Consider the following 20,781-nt stretch of genomic DNA (forward strand, 5'->3'; position numbering starts at 1 on the left):
ATTCCAAAATGATCCCCAAAACATGTTGCATTACCCATTATATAATAATTGCTAAAAACTATATATATATATATATATATATATATATATATATATATATATATATTATATAAATAATTTTGATTAATAAAATTATAATTAAACAAATATCAGAAAATAAATGTATATTTTTTATACACTATATTTGAAAGAAAATATTTTTTTTTTTTTTTTTAGAATTTAAGAAAATGATTAAAAACGTATTGTTTATAGACTTATTCTTTTTGAGAAAAAATATAATATTTAATAATGTTTTTTTATTTTAATTTTTTATGAATTTGCAGACAGGATCATGTCCCTGTGGGGATGTGTGCAGTGTGAATGTGTGTATTTTAGCTTTATTTGTATTATTTTTCAAAAAGGAAATCTCACACACACACACACACACACACACACACACACACACACACACACACACACACACACACACTCCCATTCAAAAGCAGTGTTACCTCATTCGGCCACTTCCAGCGCTCAGAATGATGCATACACGGGAAAAAGCATTAAAGCCACGGGGTGTGTGAACCTCTCCTCCCCGGCCGGGTTTCTCTCAGCGACTCGCGGCTCCTGACGGATTTTTCAGAACACACCAGCCGAGTGTTTTTCTCTCTTCAGCCTCGCCATTTTGGTTTCCCGCTGAGACGCGGTGCATTATGGGAAAGCACGAATCAAGTGGGGCGGAGGTCTGGAGCTGGTCAGGGTTTTTTTCACCACCCGTTTTTCGGATGACAGAAAAAAAACTACAAGGAGGGAAAAAAACACACCCCGCCCACTTAGACGTTTATTGTTAAGCACCGCCCACTTGCCCACGTGGGTCACGGAGGAAGTAGGGGGGAAGGGGCGGGGCCCGCTTGAGATTATATAAATGACAGCCGTCTTCACATAAAAGGCAGGTTTGTAGTTAAGAAAGAAAGAAAAAAAGATAGATAGATAGATAGATAGATAGATAGATAGATAGATAGATAGATAGATAGATAGATAGATAGATAGATAGATAGATAGATAGATAGATAGATAGATAGATGAACGAAATGAACGAATTGAACAGAAATAAAATAAAATGTTACATTTTCAATAAGCAGATCCACAAACTCGTCTTCATACACCAACTTTAACTACCAATAATGAAAATATGGCAATGACAATAATGTCAATATTCAGACCAAAAAAAAAAAAAAATGAAGCGGATGTCTGAGTTCTGTAAATGTTGTTTAGAGAGCAGACAGACGTCTGGAGTGATATTCATCATGAAACGACCTGCCCAGACACTGCACCTAAATCCTACTGAACTGCTCTGGAATGAACTGGAAAGAAGAAATTTCCAACTACCGAAAAACATCTTAGTCAAAATTTTCCAAGTATTTCAGCTGAACGTTTAGAGTGTGTGAAGCGTCTCTTCATGTTAAGGGAGATTTTTTTAATAAAAATAAAGTAAAACATCTGGAAATGTTATAGTTTTGTTTTATGTCAAAGTGAATCTTCATATCATTAGTTTGTTGCATAGTAACAAAGAAAACACGCATGTGTCTCTCAAAAAGCATAAAACAATTCATTGTGTGTATATATAGATATATATATATATATATACACACATATACAATAATTATTAACACAGTAAAACAGAAACAAAGAATATATTTTTAAAAAAATTATGCATATTAATAAATAGATTTAGTAGTTAATGGCCTTTCGATTCTAAATTTCTAAATACATATACTTTTAAAAGCTTTCTAGTTTGGGGTTGTCCATATTTTGGGGAGAAAATGATTTATTGTATAAAAAAAAAGCTAAATCAGAAACGTTTACCTGGAAAAATCCAGGGTTTTTTACTTGATCTAATCTAATTTATGTGAAATTAAACACGTGGTTATTGGAAATAAATCAACGCGAGTGTGGTAACAGTCAGTCTGCTTCCTCACACCACTCCGTCGTTGATTATTTCTCTATAATAGCAATATTTTAAAATTATTATTATTATTCTGGTTATATGTACTGATGAGTAGATGATTGAGGTTCGAGGTGATCGAAGTTTTTCGACGGCGACAGAATTGATTCAGATTTTGATTCGTTTAAAACATATAGTTGGGTAATAATTGTTATTTTTGACAGGGACTTGAAACAGGAAATATGAAATTATAATGTGATGGTATTTTATTTGTTTTTTGCTTCCTAAAATGTGTAAATGTAGAAAACTCAAAAAGCTCAATATTCAATATAGCAATAAGATAATATTGCTTTAAAACTGTAGACTTCAGGATACATGTCAATCCTTAGCTATTTTAGAAATTAAATGCATTTTTTTATAAGGATATGTTACTATAACACATTTGTGTTTATTTTTTTTTTCTTCCTATAGTTTGTTTTTTTATCCACAGCTTGTTTGCTGCCGCATAAAAGCGCGTAATGTCGTAAAACTAGCATCTTAAATCCAGCACCAATAATGTCTTTATTTATCCAAAACAAAATTAGATTGTTTATCGTTCAAATATTTTAACAATGCGCAGCATTTTTAGATATATTTTTGCTACTCCAAATAAATAAAAAAAAAAAAAGAAATATTTGCATTTTTAGGAGGGCGTTACCGCTGCCGGATTCAAACGCGATATGTCGTAAAAACAAACCCCAGTCCAACCCGGAAGTAAGGGATGAACCTGGTACTTTTGAAAGCAGCATATGGTCATCCAGGAACCTCAGGGATTTTCTTTTTTTTTTACAAGATCTCAACGCGATCCAGGTTGCTCCTGGAGCTTCGAGAACCGCTGTGCAAAAGAAGAGGAGAAGAAATGTCCAGGTTGAGGATTTGAGGTCGTGTGTGTGTGTGTGTGTGTGTGTGTGCGGGATGACGCGGTGCAGGGAGCAGGAAACTGCGGTTCCTGCAGCTGCTCTGGGTTTCTTCTGCTTCTTCTGCAGGTCCATGCCTTTATTGAAATGAACTGTTTCTGCTATGGCGAGAGGTCTGTTTGCACGGGCCTGGATCACCAAGTCCTACCTCTTTCACGTGGGTAGTTTTTCCTTTTTTCTCTCTCTTTTTTCCCCTCTCCTTTCATTCATTATATACATGATAATGGAGCTGCACAGATTTAGCAAAACAATACAATTCACATGCATCCAGAAACGTGTTTACATCTTAATTTCACTGTAATTATATAAATATAGACCAGAGACATCAAAGGAAATTGTGTATTTTTTTTTATAGTGAAGTGCATGACCATTTATTTTACAAATACCAAGAAAATATAAACAATTTTTATTCTGATATTCTGATTCTATTTTTTTTGGTCATTATGCCATTATTTTGATATCAAGTTTATCACCAATACTAAAAGAATACTTTTGTTGTGTGGTTTTTACTATATATATATATATATATATATATATATATATATATATATATATATATATATTGGTAAAACTCTTATTTTTTATTTATATAATTTTTTTAAGTATTGTATTGGGGGTTTAAACTATCGGTTGTTTTGACAATCGATTAAGCAGACGATTTTTTTCTTCCTTTTTTTTAAATCAGATGTTTAGCCTATTATAATGATATAAAACTCTAATTCAGGGTATTTATGTATAAAAGTGAACTTTAAAAAAATGCAAAAGCTACATATTGAGTTAAACAATCTTTAATTGAGATGTTTTTAAAGCTAATTTCTTCTTAAACATTCACTCTGAGTGATTTGTTTCTTTCTCTAAAGCAATTTGCACAATTTTACAGTCTTCTTTGTTGTGTTTAATATAAAATGCTCACATGCTTTGAAGGACTTGGGACACACACTTGCTCTTGTTAACAGCATTTGTTGACAACTAATTTAATTATCGATTATTCGATTAGTTGTTGTAGCCCTAATATTATATTTATATTTATACCCTTAAACCTCCCAAAGCAACACAATTCAATGCTTTTTGTTTATTTTAGGTTAATTCTTGGAGATTTTGGATTTTTACTTCTCATTTTTTACTTTTATTAAATGGCAAGAACAGCTTTACTAAAGGAATGGGAGAAAAACGCAGCATTTGGTTAAAAACAGAGCAGTTTGTTTATTTTTTTTATAAAAAAAATGAATACAGTGGAAATAAATAACTGGTTAATTTGAGCAAACAATCACACGTTCCCGAGTAAAAGAATCTTCCTGTAACGTTTTATATTCCGTTTATTTCCCTTAATACACTCGCTTAATGTCATCGCAAATAAATGATCTGACCAAATGATCTGACACCCCCCCAGGAATGTGGGTTTCCCCCAAACTGTTACTACAAATTTGGAGGCACACAATTGTATCGGACGTCTTTTGGGTGCAAAAGCATTAAATGACCCCCTACATTAAACTATGAGGCTCAAAACCAGTTCCAGCATGGCAGTACCCCTGTGCACAAAATCCAGCTCCATGAAGATCTGCTTTCCATGGGTTGGAAGTGTGTGGAAGATCTCCTGCTATAGAGCTCCAACTCTACTGAACACCTTTGGGATGAATCTCGAATCATAATAATAATAATAATAATCATCATCATCATCATCATCATAATAACAGAAGATGGAGACTTTTGGAAGTGTGGAATGAGATGTTCAGGTGTCCATAAACTTGTACTTTATTTTAGAAACTGTTTGGAGTTAATGGTGTTAATGGAGGGAACTGTAGTTTCTCTGGTGGTGAGCTTTTCATTGTCTGCGTACGGGAGTGTTTGTGCAGCCGGCGTCTCGGTGTGTCAGTGGTGCAGTCTGTAATTCCTGTGGCTGCAGCAGAAACGCTCAGTCTGCGGGAACAACATCGGACTCGATGCCGAGGGGGAAAAAAAAAAAAAGCAGGGACACGTTGCAGAAATAATTACTGCGGTGGAAATGGCAGTCTGATGTGTTCCTGCAAACTGCAGATGGACCAGAATCTTCATGGAGATCTTCCGGCTTTTGTGAACACTTTTGTCATACTGGAACAGGTTTGGATCTCGTAGTTCAAGTAAAGGGAAATTTTCATGCTCACACATCTTAAGAATTCAACTGTGTGCCTCCAACTTTGTTTTGAATTGCTATGAAGTGATCTTGTGGTCATGTGACTCAGCCTGCCTTCGGGCTTCTTTCTGACACGTAATAGAAATCGAGATGTTTTTCATCGCTACACAAAATGAAACATGGTTTTAGTTTCAAACACAGGTAAATGTTCTGGTTTTTCAGGATTCCGAGCTCATGATCACAATCCCACTGTGAATATTCATAAATATGATGGTTTTCTCATGGGGCAAAACTATAGAGATCAGAGTTGGTTATATTTTAGAGTCAACGTGCAGCTTGTATACAGTACAGATCTACTGTCGAAAAATAACAACATACAGACATAATAGTCTAAATAACGGGGCAACAAAAGTGAGTCCACCCTCAGTGAACGTTAAAACTGTGTTCAAAGTGTGAATATTGTGTGTGAGCACCAGCTCAGGGGCCGAGGAGCGGCAGCTTTGTGCTGCTGGGATTTGAACTTATGACCTTTAGGTCTACCGTCCAATGTCTTAACCACCAAGGCTGCCACCTTCCAAAACAATTATATAAATACCATTGATTTGATGATAATAAAAAAAATGGGCTCAGAGTTTCGGTGTTACATAAATTTAAAGGTGTAAAAATAATAACAGAAAAGAAACTGGAGCCTTTATTTCACTTAATAAATCATTTATAAATAAATAAATACTTTGTTGGGCACATCATCCTCACCTTGCGTGACCGGATCGGCTCGGGTAAAGTTCATCCGATAAAATGCTCACGTAGCAAACACACACTTTGTTCGGTGGCTTCGCCGTACAGAGTAAATAAATAATATTGTTTTTTCTTCCTGATTTGTTTTTCTGCTCACTCGTTTTCACCTCCACCAGTGAACACTTAAAGAAATGTGTGTGTGTGTGTGCAGGTTCGTCTCTCGTACGTGCGGGTGAAGTATCTGTTCCTCACCTGGCTGGCGGTGTTTGTGGGGAGTTGGGTGGTGTATGTTCAGTACTCATCTTACACAGAGCTGTGTCGAGCGCACGACTGTTACACCACCATCGTGAGTCTGCATTTCTGCTCAATACATCGCTGTTAATATCACCGTACTCTCACTATACACTCACTATACTCTCTATACTCTCACCGTGCACTCACCATACTCACTATACTCTCACCATACTCTTACCACACTCACTATACTCTCACCATACACTCACTGTATTCTCACCATACTCTTTCCACACTCACTATACTCTCACCATACACTTACCGTATTCTCACCATACTCTCACCGTATTCTCACCATACTCTCACCATACACTCACCGATTCTCACCATACTCTCACTATACTCTTACCACACTCACTATACTCTCACCATACACTTACCAGATTCTCACCATACTCTCACCATACTCTTTCCACACTCACTATACTCACCATACACTCACCGATTCTCACCATACTCTTTCCACACTCACTATACTCTCACCATACACTTACCGATTCTCACCATACTCTCACCGTATTCTCACCATACTCTCACCATACACTCACCGTATTCTCACCATACTCTCACTATACTCTTACCACACTCACTATACTCTCACCATACACTCACCGTGTTCTCACCATACTCTCACCATACTCTTTCCACACTCACTATACTCTCACCATACACTCACCGTATTCTCACCATACTCTTTCCACACTCACTATACTCTCACCATACACTTACCGTATTCTCACCATACTCTCACCGTATTCTCACCATACTCTCACCATACACTCACCGTATTCTCACCGTATTCTCACCATACTCTCACCATACTCTCACCATACTTACTATACACTCACCATACTCTCACCATACTCACTATACACTCACTATACACTCACTATACACTCACTATACTCTCACTATACTCTCACCATACTCATTATACTCTCACCATACTCTCACCATACTTACTATACACTCACCATACTCACCATACTCTCACCATACTCTCACCATACTCACTATACTCTCACCATACTTACTATACTCTCACCATACTCTCACCATACTCTCACCATACTCTCACTATACTCCCACCATACTCACTATACTCTCACCGTACACTCACTGTACTCTCACTATACTCTCACCGTACTCTCACCATACAAATATTGAGGGTCTCTAACGTCCTGCTCTTTCTCTCCTCCTTCTTTCTTTCTCTTCCTCCTTCCCCTCTCCTCCTCTCCCTCTCAGTGTGATAAGTACAGGGCAGGTGTGATCGACGGCTCGGCCTGCAGCAGTCTATGTGAAAAAGGTTCTCTGTATTTCAGGAGGTGTCTGTCCAACAAACCCAACCATCAGGTGAGAGAAAAACACCACTGAGGAACTGGAGTGGATTCGGGTGCAAAAGTTTGTGCCCCTCTTTAAAGAGTTCTTTGTATTCTGGTTGGTTGTAGCTTTATACATGATATGGCCAAAAGTATTGGGACACCAGTGTGTCCTCCTTCCGCTAACTGACCAGTGTTTTATGAAACCTGAAGGAATACTTTAAATACATGTGGGGGAAAACGTGTTCTATAGAAAATGTAGGAAACAGAGATTTTAAAGTTCCTCCGCACGTTCCTCTCCAGGTGTACACGGCGAGCTGGGGCGACGTGGACGTGGTGATCAAATGCCAGCTGGGAAAGGTACTGCACTACGAGCTGGGAGAAGAGCTGGAGCCGAGGAAGGAGCCGACACTGTTCGACAAACCCACCAGAGGAACGTCTGTAGAGAAGTTCAAAGAGATGGTGTACGGCCACGTAAAGGTACGCTGACTGGTACCATTCAATCTAATATTTATTCATTACTAGTGAATATCGGGTTTTTCTCCCAAAATTATTGTGTAGAATTTAAACTCAAAGATCTGTGTGTGGTGGTGAAGCATGGTGGTGGTTGCAAAACAGTTCATAAATTTAGCGTCTCTGTGATCTTTAGGCGAAGGTTGGAGAGCAGGCTGACCTCACCACGTTGGTCTCTCTGGTCCTGGTGTTTGCGGATGCCGATAAAGATGGCCGCGTGTCCCTCCCAGAGGCCCGGTCGGCGTGGGCTCTCCTGCAGCTGGACGAGGTTCTGCTGAGCGTGGTCCTGCAGGGACGCAGTCACACCCCCAAGCTGCTGGGTTTCTGCGGCGACCTTTACGTAGCGGAACGAGTCGCTTACACGCCGCTGTACGGCCTCAGTCTGTCTGCGGCGTTCGAGCCCTGGATCACGGCGGTGCTCGGACGCGGGCTGGATCACTTCTTCGCACCGTCGTGGCCTCGCAAGGCGAAGATCTCGATCGGGCTGCTGGAGCTGGTGGAGGACGTTTTCCATGGGATGTTCGGCTCCTTCCTGCTGTGCGACATGAAGCCGAGGAGCTTCGGATACACCGAGCGCTACGAGCTGCGTCTGTTAGACCGGCGTCACGTCGTGCCGGAGGAGGCCTTCAGGAGCGCCATGAGGCTTCGGCCGTGCCTGGAGGACTCGGACTGCGTGTACGGCGGCGACTGCGAGACAACGTGTCGCCAAGACGAGCGGCGCTGCAGCCCCGAGCCGAGCCGAACAAACCTGGCACGGGCCTGCAGTGCGCTGGAGGACTTCCTGCTCCAGGGGGTGCCGGGGAGCCTCCAGGATGAGCTGGAAAGGCAGTTAAATGCCTGCATGGAGCTCACGGGCTTCGGAGAGAAGATGCAGATGGAGCACTCCCTCATCCTCAACAACCTGAAGATGCTGCTCTGGAAGCAGATCTCGCACACCAACGACTCTTAACATTACACAAAATATGTGTGTTTGTTTTGGCGTCTCACGTGTTGACACAATGACTTGCTCTTTGGACTCGAAGGTACCGGTGATCCTCTCACAGCGATTAAAGCTGCCGTTTGCAACATTTTTAATATTTATAATATTCTCATGGTGTTATAATTTAGTTAGCCACGCCCCTCTGTCTGAACCCATCTCCTCAGCCCCGCCCTCTTTTGGTGTCTGACTCAAGAATAATGAGAAAAAAGGCTTTTCCTGGGGTTTACGGTAATTCATTCTCCTTTTTCCAGGGCGCCATTACTTTTGTCCTCGTCCGACGGTTAGCTTTAGTGCGTCTTCGGGTCTTTTACAATTTTGAGGATAAATAAATACATGTTGGCAGAGAAAATAGCAGGAGAGTTTTAAACAGTGTCCCAGTCAACATCAGCTCAGAGTGTGAGTGTGAGTGTGTAAGTAATATTTGTGACATACGTATGAAGGTCATATGAAGGAAAAAAACCCGAATGTCTGAAAGATGATGAAGCGTGTGTGGACCTTTGACATTGACCACGATAGAGGTCGTATTCTTCCATTAATGACGAACACGTGATGTGACTAACGGCGTATGAAACACGTCCACCACCACCCTGCCGTCCTCTCCGACACTAACGACACTAACGACGCCGAGCTCCTGGAGCTGCATGCTGCCGTTACACTCGACATGATTCCCACAGCGGCGGATCTCATTCAGGATTTAGGATCGGATTTTCTTTATTTTTATTTTTTTTAACGGGTTCCTGTCCTGTGCCATCACATGAACGACCTGTTGCTTAACATCATTGCTGCTGGATAAAGATGAACAACAAACAAATAAACAAACAAACAATGGTTCTATTTTTTAAAAAAGGAAGTATAAATGCATGACTTTGCACAATAAAGTATTTTGTCGCATTATTCTGCTTGCCTTTTTCTCTTTTCTTCTACACTGCACTTTTACAACAAATTATAACAATTTTAGATTAATTTATTATCTGTACTTAAAGCTCTTTAAATATTGTTTACCAAATATATATAATTAAAATAGACATAAAATGTAGACATTTTAACGACTAATACATTTTTATTTTAAACATTTAAAATTGCACCTTACAATCTTTCGTCTATATATTATATTAGATAATTAAATAATAAAATGTTTCTGATGTTTCCAAATTGTCTTAAATAAAATAATAATAATGCATTTTATTTAAAGGCGCCTTTGAAACCACTCGAGGACTCGGTACACTTGTGATCATAAAATCAAGACGAACAAATCGCTGTTTAACTGTTGAAATTGATCAGAAAAAAGTTCCTCTGAACAGACGAGTTTTAAGACACGAAGTCCGTCACGTTCTCGTACTGATTGTGGAGGAGAACGAGATGAGGAGCAGCACAGCGATCAGAAGGTACAGTGAGGGAACCGGATGAGGATCTGCGTGTGTGCTTTGAGACGTATGAGGGAGCAGGATGTGAGGAAGACGGCTGATGTTCTGGAGATGGAAATACGCAGATCGAGTAATGCGGTTTATATACGATCAAAGACACGCAGACTCTTAATTCCAGAATCTTCTCAGGTTACCAATAAAGTGAGAAACTTTGTTTTTTTTTTTTTTAATTAAGTGCAAGCAGTAACTTTTTCTTTTGATACCCAGGATTTAGTGTTTCATTCCCGAACCTTTTAAATAACATTTAACACACATTTTATTTTTATATATATTTAGGGTGTGGTCAGAAGTTTGTGGACACCTGAGCCTAGGATTGGTATGGATTAATTTGGCTACTTATTAAAGTCAGGTACTGAGGAGGTTCCTGGGGTGCAGTCAGCCTTCACATTCATTCATGTTCTATAGGGTTGGTGCTCTATAGCAGATCATCTTCCACACACACACAATAATTGGAAAGCAGATCTTCATGGAGCTGGCTTTGTGCACAAGTAGTTTAAGAACCACATACTGCTTGAAAAGTGTCCCAATGTTCATCTCCATATAATGTGTGAGTATGGAAACATTATAACATATAGAACGACTGAAGTCGATCTAATCTCTACAAGAGCTTGATGATGAAGTATATTTTATATATATATATATATATATATATATATATATATATATATATATATATATATATATTAGAGTTTTCCAAAAAAAAAAAAAAAGTGCGAGCGGTTTTACAGAAATCGAAACAAAACCCCAACGTTACTTTTCCCAAATATTTTATTTGGAGAAAGGTGCACACGTTCTTCTCTGGAGCGTCTCTTATTCGTCAGCGGCGGCTTCCTGAGCTCGGAGGAAGCTGGCCTTCTTCTGAGCAACGCGGTCCTTCCTCTGGCCCAGAGTCAGTTTAGCACGGTTCCACCTGAGACACAGAACATTCCAGAAAAATATATCAAATAAAATATCAGTATTTCCACGTGTTTAACAGACCAAACACTAGTGCTGTGCTGCCCTCTAGTGGCTGTGCTATGTGCATATTATGATGATGAAATCTCAAGAACGCACCTCTTTTTCTTCACCTCCTTCTTGGGCTTCTTCTCGTGTACCGGGTTCTCACGGATAGCAGCGTGAGCCTTCTTGTACATTTCCTCCACCTGCATCACACACGCTCAGGTTACACCACTATTAAATCTACACACACACGGTATCGCCAAAAGTATGCGGACACGTCGTCTCCGGCGATACAGTGCCTGTGGAAACACCTACATGTGGCATGGTTTCTGAGAGACATGTGCATGTTCTTATGGTTACTAAGCAACAAATTCTGTATTGTTACAATAAAGATTTACTTTGACCAAACTAATTTAGAAACAAATTAAATTTGAACGAACAAAAATATTTTTCATAAAGGGTGAAGAATTTGAAAACCTGTATGTGTGTGTGTGGGTGTGTGTGAAGCTTCTCTCAGTCCCGTCTTGAAATCGCTGCATTGCATCAGGGAACGAAGGATTGACTTCATCCGCTCAGTGCAGGGATTCTCATCATCAAGAAGCTCTGTGTGTGTGTGTGTGTGTGTGTGTGTGTGTGTGTGTGTGTGTGTGTGTATACACACGTGTGTTCCACTCACCGATTCAGGTGTGACGCCGTTCTTGATGAAGCGGGAGAACTGTTTTTTGTAGGCCTCCTCGTCCTCCTCCATCAGGCTGCTCATGTACTCGGATATGTTCAGGCCCAGGATGTGCTTCCTGTGTCCCTCAGCGTGGAACTCTTTGCTCTCCGAGTCATAACCCGGGAACCGCTTAGTGCTAAAAAACACCAGGAGGTGGCGTCAGAGACTCCTTATCAAATACATCAACCGAGTCATCTTTCATTTGTTAGATCAGATTTTTATGGTCACCTCGTTTGTTATATTTTCATTCGCTCTCTATACGTCACCTTTTGTTTTCTAGATCGGATTTTCATTCGCTCTCTATACGTCACCTTTCCTTTGCTAGATCAGATTTTCATTCGCTCTCTATACGTCACCTTTCCTTTGCTAGATCAGATTTTCATTCGCTCTCTATATGTCACCTTTTGTTTTCTAGATCGGATTTTCATTCGCTCTCTGTACGTCACCTTTCCTTTGCTAGATCAGATTTTCATTCGCTCTCTATGCATCACCTTTTGTTTTCTAGATCGGATTTTCATTTGCTCTCTACTGGTCAACTTTTGTTTGCTAGATCGGACTTTTATTCGCTCTATGTGCCACTTTTTGTGTGTTGGATCAGATTTTCATTCTCTCTTTAGGCCACAGTTCCTTCACTACACCAGATTTTCATTCACGCTCTACAGTTTGCAGGATCAGACTTATTCACGTGCAGGGTTGACGTCACACTCGGACAGGAATCTTAGCTAAATCAGCATTCGCTCTTTTGCGGCTTTGCTCCTGGCGTCAGCTTTCGTTCAACAGGCCGCACTTTTGCTCGTGAATCCAGATGATATGTTCGCCGATCGGTTTTTACACTTTCGCTCCGGACTTTTCTCTGTGTTTCTCTCTCAAGCTTTATTTTCTCCCTCATGAAAAACTCGTACTTCTGCTCTGCACGTCACCTTTTCGCACGCTTCACCTCTCACATGCAAGAGTCAGAGATCTGATTGTGTCCTGACCTGTGTGGGATGGACAGTCCTCCATCCACTGCTCCTTTCAGCGCTCCGAATACTTTATTCCCGGTGGTGGTTCTGGTGAGTCCAGCGTCCAGGTAGCAGGTAAAAGCTCCCGGCTGGCCGTCGATGCTCTCCACGTTAAACTCCTCACCAGTCACCTCCACCTGGCCCTCGTACACCTTATCCAGACCAAACTTGTTCAGCAGCTGCAGAGGAACGAGTAGAGGAACGGGAAGAGGGAGAGCAGATCAGGGGTCAGTGCACTGTAATTAAAAACGTTCAATGAGACGAGAGCGAGACTGCTGAAGAGCAGACACGTTCTCTGTGATATCACCACACAGGAACCGGTTCTTACCCGACGTGCCATCAGCAGCCCTGTGCAGTAGGCAGCGGCGTAGTTGGTCAGTCCCACAGAAACGCCGTATCTCGGCAACTCGTGAGAGTAAGCAGCGCAGACGATCGCGTCGCCCTCGATTTTGGCGTATGCGATCTGAACAAACAATTAAACATTTTACATCGTAAAGGACCTCAAAAACCGTGCGGTGCACATTCAAAATATCGCTTTTTTTTACCTGGCAAACAATATCCCTGTTGGAGAATCTAACGATCATCCTGTACTTCGGCGTGTTGTACTTGTTCTTATCCTGGATGACGAGACGTTTGCGGGCGAAGTAGTCAGTCTTCCCCTCTGCAGGAAAAAAAATCCAAAGTCATCGTTTTATTTTAATATATATATATATATATATATATATATATATATATATATATATATATTATATCAGAGCTGGCAAAATATACACGTTCGTTTTAACGGCACTCGTTTGTATTAACACGCATTAACGCAGCACGCATTTCTGCCTCGCCATTTTTATTAACAATATACAGAAATATAAAAAAGGTGAAATAATAATTTAAAAAAATTTCATCGCTAAACATTCGTTTTGCGCCGGGTCTCAAATCGAGCACTGAATTCCAGCACTTAAAACCGTCCGTGTGGAAACGCAGCAAAGGTTCCGTTTGGTGTCGCGCTGATTCCCGTGCCCTAGGTCGAGTTCGGTTTCACAAATAATAAACATACGTTTGCATAAAACATCCATATTTCTCCATGTTGATTAGAGTATTAAAAACTTGAATTTTGTAATTTTTTTTTAATTATGTACTTTTTTTAATTTGTAATTGAGGATTTGTAATTTGATTAAAGTGTCATGATTAATCACAAGTTTCCTTATGATAATTACAAGATTGAACATTCTTAATCGCTTAATTTGCATACAGAAAAGCAGTGCAGCGTTCGATTAAAGGTGATTTATACTCGTCACGTTAAACACTACAGCGCAGAGTGCATTTCTTTCTTCATATCCCAGTGATGTGAGGAAGCCGGGGTCAGACCTCCGGGTCAGAGTTCAGGGTCAGCTATGCTACAGCACCTCTGGAGCACAGAGGTATGAGGGCCTTGCACAAGGGCCCGACACTGGTAGTGGAACTCGAACCTGCGACCTTCTGATCAGTGAACTAAAGCCACTGCACTGGTGTACATATACACTATATAAAATATATATAATAAAAAAGTAAGAGTTCTTTACCTCTCCTCCTCCTGAATTTCACTTGGTATCGCTTGAAATACGCCTTGTTCTTCACCACCTTGACAAACCCCTGGGAAAAGATGAAGTGAAGAAAACAGATTATTACATTTGAGTAAAATAATACAGTATAAGCAGATCTGAGGTTCATAAACAGCAAGGCGACCACGTGTTTGATGACGTCACTAACTTTCCGGAAGTGAGCCTGTTATATATTTATTTTTTTAAACGTGTACCGGTGTAACTGAAAAGGCACGTGCAGGACCGAGTTCTTTATTTCATTTACGGTATCGGTGTAAAATAAACTATGATCAATAAAAGGAGGGAAAACTTTTATTAGAAGGACCGAAAAGACAAACACCGCCGCAGCCTCTCGGGTTTGAGCTCCAACACTGAATTATAACCGAATCCGCCGCCATCCGACTGAAATGTGACCCCGCATCCGCCCTCCTCATTCACACACTGAGTTCCCGAACGTCTGATTTATTTACTGACCATTTTTATAATCGTTAGTTTCTCCTTTAATCAGGAGATGAAGTCTTCAGACTCCGATACTGCTCCCGCTGCACTGAGGAAAAGGAAGAGGGGGAGCAGCGCGCAGCCGGAAGTACAAAAAACAGCTGGGGGGAAAAAAGTGCGCCATCATGTGTCCCGGAGGAAGAAGTGCAGCGATGAAAGAACTTAAAAACATGTACAGAAATAAAGAAGGAGGAAAAATAACAAGTATAAAACGAATTAATGAACACGCGATTAATCACGAGAAATTAATAATTTCTTTCAGTTTTCAGTTTTTCAGTTTACTTGTTGTGTTCGGATTGGTGGAAAAAAGTGTGGGGGGTTCTGCAATCTTTAAAATGTCCACTAGGTGGCAGCCATAATTTCACACTTTAATTTTTATTAAATTTTATTTTGGGTCATTTTCTTATTAATGAATGAATGAATGAATACATTTATTTATTTATTTATTTATTTATTTATGTCTCTATGGGGGTGTCTGTTCTGGGGTCAATCTACTTTATTTATTAATTTGTTTGTTTGTTTAATCAAATTTATGTTTGTTTATTGTTTTTCTGGGGCTGAAATTTTCCCTTCACTTTGAACTTAACTTGGAAACCTGTTCCAGCATGGACAGTGCCTCCATGCACAAAGCCGGCTCCATGAAGATCTGCTCCATGAAGATCTGCTCTATGAATATCTGCTCCATGAAGTGGATGGTTTGGAAGTGTGTGGGAGATCTCCTGCTGTAGAGCTCGTCATTCCAAATAGTTTGTTTTCTTATAAAAAAACAACAACAATAAAATAAAGATGACGACATTAGCAGACGGTTAGCAGGCTGGAAGACGCATTGACTTGAGTTAGCGTTTTAAAAGTTGCTTACGGCCGCTTTAAGAAGCTTTAAACATCATTTCAGCCTGAATTTCTGTGAGTCTATTTTAGAAATGGTGCTTTAACTGGAAAAATATCAGAAATCGGAATTATCTCTACATTTTGGATGAATAATAATAATGGCGGTTTGCGAAGTCCACAGTATTCGAACGATCTTCATTTTATTGACTTCATGAAGCAGTCGACGCCCGTCACACCTGCAGGAAGTGATCGTGTTCCCCGTCCTGTACCTCTGAGGAAGATCAGCTGAAGGGAAACGCCTCAGTCATCTGTGAGCTCATTACCTGTTTTAAACCAGCAGAGGTGGTTAATTACACGCTTCTTCCTCCTCCACAACTGCTCCTGAGAGCTAAATCGGGGTTTTGTGTGTGTGTGTGTGTGTGTGTGTGTGTGTGTGTATGAGATTAAACCCAGACATGGGTGACTTAGGCCTGTCGGGTGAAACTCCAGGAAGCAGTGATAATATCTCAGTGTGTTAGCTACTGATAGTTACATGCTGGTTACCTCTCATTTATTTTTCTGGCTTCGGATTAACTTCAGAGAAGCGCCATGTGATATCACAGTGGTTTTAATGGCGCAAGGAGAAGTTTCACAAAGCACTTAGATGGAAGATTATGAAGTGTTTTAAGTTGATTTGATTTAGAAATCGGATTAAACCTTCTGTTTAAAAGCACGATGTGAAGATCAGACCCCAGGTCACATGACTCCCGGTGGCTTTTTACACTGTGACTCTGTATTCGATTCTTTTAAAGTACCATTTTCACTGGATTGATTTGTTTGATTCAATACCATCTGGAAATACGCCACTGCCTACATTACAAACTTACACTTCTTACTATCTGGATTCTTTTGGTGTTGGGACTTTTCCCTTAAACTTCTACCCATTACGAGACTTTCTGCCAATTAGTGACTCAGTTCTTTAAATCTCGTTCATCAAAATGAGCGAATCTTTTTTTGGAGTCATTTAGGGCGTTTGGTTATTTTAATCAGAAATAAAATAAAATGTTACATTTTTTAATAATCAGATCCCCAAACACCAATAATGTAAATATGACGACAAGGTTAAGGACGAATGGTGATAAACAGAATGAGGGGCTTCACCTCTCATATCTTCTGGTCCGTGTCATTTATTCTTTTGTCACGTGACTCCTATAATTATTGTAACAATAATTCCGAGATTTAGCTTCTATGGGACTCACATGATAAAATAACGAACGACTCGGACCAGAAAAGTCACGAGATGAACTACTCAATTCTGTTTCCTGTCCAGTAGAAAATGAACGAATCATTTTTTAAAACGACTCATTATTTTGAGTCACTTTAAAGACTCGTTCAAAACGAATGAATCACTTACGAACGACTCGTCACTACTGCCGATCTTGAAGCTCAACCAAAACCTTAGGATTTTTTAGCTAGCATGAGATTTTGCCCACTAGAAGCTCCCTGAGCACCCAGGAGCTTCTTTATAGGGCTTCAACTTGCTTTAGGACTTTGCCCATGAGGGTCTTCTGTTCATTCTTGAGGAGACTTGAGGATTCACTCATCATGGGGCTTTCCTCAAACCAAGGTGTTTCTACCTGTTGAGTCTTTATTGGTGTTGAGCACTCATCTCACACTTCTCGTTCACACTTTCCTGTGTCGAACTGCCCAGACTGAGATCATCAACACTGACCAGTCAGGTGTTTCAACAAGTTTCTGATTAACTACGAAACATTGTCTTATATGCCACTACTTTTAACCACGAGGCTTTTTTTTCTACTGCTGTGACCTCAAAATAGGTGGTTCTTTGTTTTTTCAGTAGTTTCCTCATGGGGCTTTGGTTAGACCAAAAACATCTGGCCTTCTGTGCATCCTGAGTTTTTACATTTTTTACCCCATTGAGGAACTTTCCACAAATCTGTGTCTTCTCTCCATCCTGAGTCTTTGGTCCTCTAGAACCCCCTGTGTTCTTCTTAAACGTGTTTCTGCTCCTTCAGGATCTTCTGCCCAGTGATGTCCTGGTCTGCAGGGGATCACTCTCAGATCTTCATGTGTCCTTTTTTTTTGTAAATCGGTTTAAAAAATCTTTCTTTCTTTCTTTCTTTCTTTCTTTCTTTCTTTCTTTCTTTCTTTCTTTCTTTCTTTTTTTCTTTCTTTCTTTCTCACTATCAGGTAGGTAGTGATTCTGTTCCTCCCCCGTATTGAATCAGATCATGATTTCTCTCACTTTATTCACAGACGGGGAGAAATACAAATTTAGACATGACTTGATGTTGCACTCGACCACATTTTTCACACTTCTCTTTCACACCTCCTGCACTTTCCTGTAACAAGCTCACAGATTGAGTTTTTCATTTTTTGCAGAAAGTTCCAGATGTATGTCGAGCTCCTCATGTCCAGAGGGTCCGGTCCTGCAGAACCCAAGATGACAAGAAAACCATCGACCATGAGAAAGGACACAGAGGAACGCGAGAGGACCCTGAACATCCATCTATTTATTCAGATGCACAAAAACTTGAACCCAGAAATGAATCAGATCCAAATTTGGAATTTATTTATGGATTTTCGAGAACAAAAATACATATTGCACCTTCAAATCCTCAAAACTATCAAGAAAGATCAATAATCAATATTCTTTTTATTCGTCTCGATGCGTTTCGTCCCGTGGTTAAAGGAAAACGATCCACCACAGCGCAGTGGGATGAAACAGAGCCGTTAAATCCGAGTCGATTCGATTCTGATAGATGTAAAGGTCTATGATCGTTTCAGCAAAAACAAACTCAATGAGGCAAAGAGAAAGAGAGAAAGAGAGAGAGAGAAAGAGAAAAAGAGAGAGAGAAAGAGAATGAGAGGACATTGTCTCCGAGCTGAACAATGGCCTCTCAACACGTCAGGCCTGCGCAAGATGATTTGCGGCTCTGAACCGTTAGTTCGATTTACAACCAGAAGCTCTTGTTCAAAGGGTCACGATGAGTCGAGCTGATTGGAAGGTGAAAAAAACAACAACCCTCCTTTACTGCTGCTTCACGCACTGCTGCCTTCCAGAAATACGAACCGTCTGATTTATTCCTGCCACAGTTTAACTCCATGTAAACAGACCCGGGTTTATAATCTATAGATATATATAACTCTATAGATGTATAGAGTGTGTGTGTGTGTGTGTGTGTGTGTGTGTTTATATATATATATATATCTTTCTTTTTTTATATATTTTATTAAGAATATTTGAATATCAAGTTGATTTTTTGTTTTCTTTTTTGAATTTTGAATTTTTTTTGTTCTGCTTAAAAATGTAATAAACATTGTTTTAAACACATCAATAGAAAAAAATGGAAATAAAATATTAATGTTAATAAAATATCGCATTTACAGTCCTCAGGTTCACTCAGTCATTTATTTACAGACTTTTAATAGTAGAAAAATCGATAAATTATTCAATACTTCAATATTTTGACACAACGATGATTATTAGTAATTGATTCATTGTTAACACACACACACACACACACACACACACACACACACACACACACACACACTGAACATCAGTTCAACCTGCTCGGTGTTATCATTTTGGCCCGCTTCACTGTACAGTCAAGTGCAAAAGTTTGTGCCCCCCCCCCTCCCTTTTAAAAATGACTCCATAATTTTATTTATTATGTGTATTTCACTTAAACTTCTCAGGAGCTTCTGACTAAAACTTTCCTTCGACACCGTTTTCTCCCTCCCTTTAACCCCCAGTGATTTACTGGAGTGTGTTTTGCAGTGTGCAGATGACCAGAGAGAGAGAGAGAAAGGAAGAAAAAGGGAGGGAGAGAGAGAGAGAGAGAAAGTGAACGGTCCTGCGGTTTCAGATTCCTGTGCCGTAAATCGTTCCCTATCTCGCCCGAGCACTGGGGTTCCCTCAGAGACGCTGACCTCAGGCTCCAACGTTCTGGAGCTGATAAACTCACTGCAACATCGGACTGTTTTTGCACCTGAACGACTCTCTGTGTTTCTCTGTCAGAATAATAACGTGGAGTCACATCGCTGGACCTGGAGATGGAGAGTCGGAATATGACGATGTTTCGATCAGTTGCGAATCGCGATACGTTTCGTCTAAAATAAACAGTAGATTTTTTTCACTTTCCCATCATTAGTGATACATTCATTATGATTTGAGTCTTTTTGTGGTCATTTTATATTTTACAAATATCATAATAACAACAAAATCTATACCTGTGCTCCACATAGAGCAAAGTTCTGCACAACATCTAATATCTGATTCTTCATCTCGAAACTATTCTTCTGAATAAAACACAGATAAAAAAAATTTATTTTTGGACTTTGTACTCTGGAACAACCCAAGTGGAAAATATCTGATCAGCTATCGTCTCATTATCCATCAGTGGCTTCATCCAACTTTCTGTCTTCGCTCTGAGAAGTTCATGTGGATCATTACGTGCTTTTCAAAGGTTTAGAATTGTCTCTATTGTAAAGTAATACAAATACAATTCCTTTAAACAAACAAATCTATAAACGTCCAGATGTTCCACTTTATTCTCTTTGAAAAATCCTCCCTTAGCATGTAGAACAGCTTCACACACTCTCAGCATCCGCACACTTCGTTTCTCCAAACGTTCAGCTGAAATACTTCACCGTGTCTCTTATAAAACTCGCCATAGATGTTCTTCACTAGATGGAGATTTTCTTGTTCATCCCAGAGCAGTTTAACAGGATTTAGGTGTGGTGTCTGGGAAGGTCGTTCCATGATAGATATCACTCCAGACGTCTGTTTCCTTTCTAAATAACACTTACAGATCTTAGATGTACACTTCAGCTCATCGATTGTTTGGTGAAATCGGTTCCAATGAACCGCAGTCCAGACGGAACTGCACGGCGCTGAAGTGCAGAATGGTTGCCATGTTGGTTCCTTTCACCCAGAATAAGTCTCCAATGTTCTCTGCTCCAA

At 39.9% G+C, this 20,781-nt stretch overlaps 3 protein-coding genes across 3 annotated transcripts in view; 1 reads left to right on the forward strand and 2 right to left on the reverse strand.

The window, feature by feature from the left end:
• mtf2 (metal response element binding transcription factor 2) overlaps window positions 1-765 on the reverse strand; it is an 8,676-nt gene extending 7,911 nt beyond the window's left edge. The window contains exon 1 of the mRNA XM_046875883.1: window positions 492-765. Within this exon, the coding sequence (XP_046731839.1) occupies window positions 492-496 (5 nt within the window). The 5' untranslated portion in view covers window positions 497-765. The remainder of the gene's footprint in view (window positions 1-491) is intronic.
• Window positions 766-2,647: 1,882 nt separating this feature from the next.
• Window positions 2,648-9,724, forward strand: dipk1aa (divergent protein kinase domain 1Aa). The gene is made up of 5 exons (XM_046875884.1): window positions 2,648-3,037; window positions 5,937-6,071; window positions 7,265-7,372; window positions 7,642-7,818; window positions 7,988-9,724. Exons 1-5 carry the CDS (start codon window positions 2,984-2,986, stop codon window positions 8,798-8,800), a joined length of 1,287 nt encoding a protein of 428 aa, XP_046731840.1. The 5' UTR covers window positions 2,648-2,983; the 3' UTR covers window positions 8,801-9,724.
• A 1,280-nt stretch (window positions 9,725-11,004) lies between these two features.
• rpl5a (ribosomal protein L5a) lies at window positions 11,005-15,106 on the reverse strand. The gene is made up of 8 exons (XM_046875885.1): window positions 14,961-15,106; window positions 14,469-14,538; window positions 13,458-13,573; window positions 13,241-13,375; window positions 12,889-13,091; window positions 11,870-12,047; window positions 11,308-11,396; window positions 11,005-11,164 (listed from the first exon to the last, which is right to left on the reverse strand). Exons 1-8 carry the CDS (start codon window positions 14,961-14,963, stop codon window positions 11,065-11,067), a joined length of 894 nt encoding a protein of 297 aa, XP_046731841.1. The 5' UTR covers window positions 14,964-15,106; the 3' UTR covers window positions 11,005-11,064.
• Window positions 15,107-20,781: the final 5,675 nt, after the last annotated feature.

Source organism: Silurus meridionalis, chromosome 20 (assembly GCF_014805685.1).
Source record: "Silurus meridionalis isolate SWU-2019-XX chromosome 20, ASM1480568v1, whole genome shotgun sequence".
Taxonomy (NCBI): Eukaryota; Metazoa; Chordata; class Actinopteri; order Siluriformes; family Siluridae; genus Silurus; species Silurus meridionalis.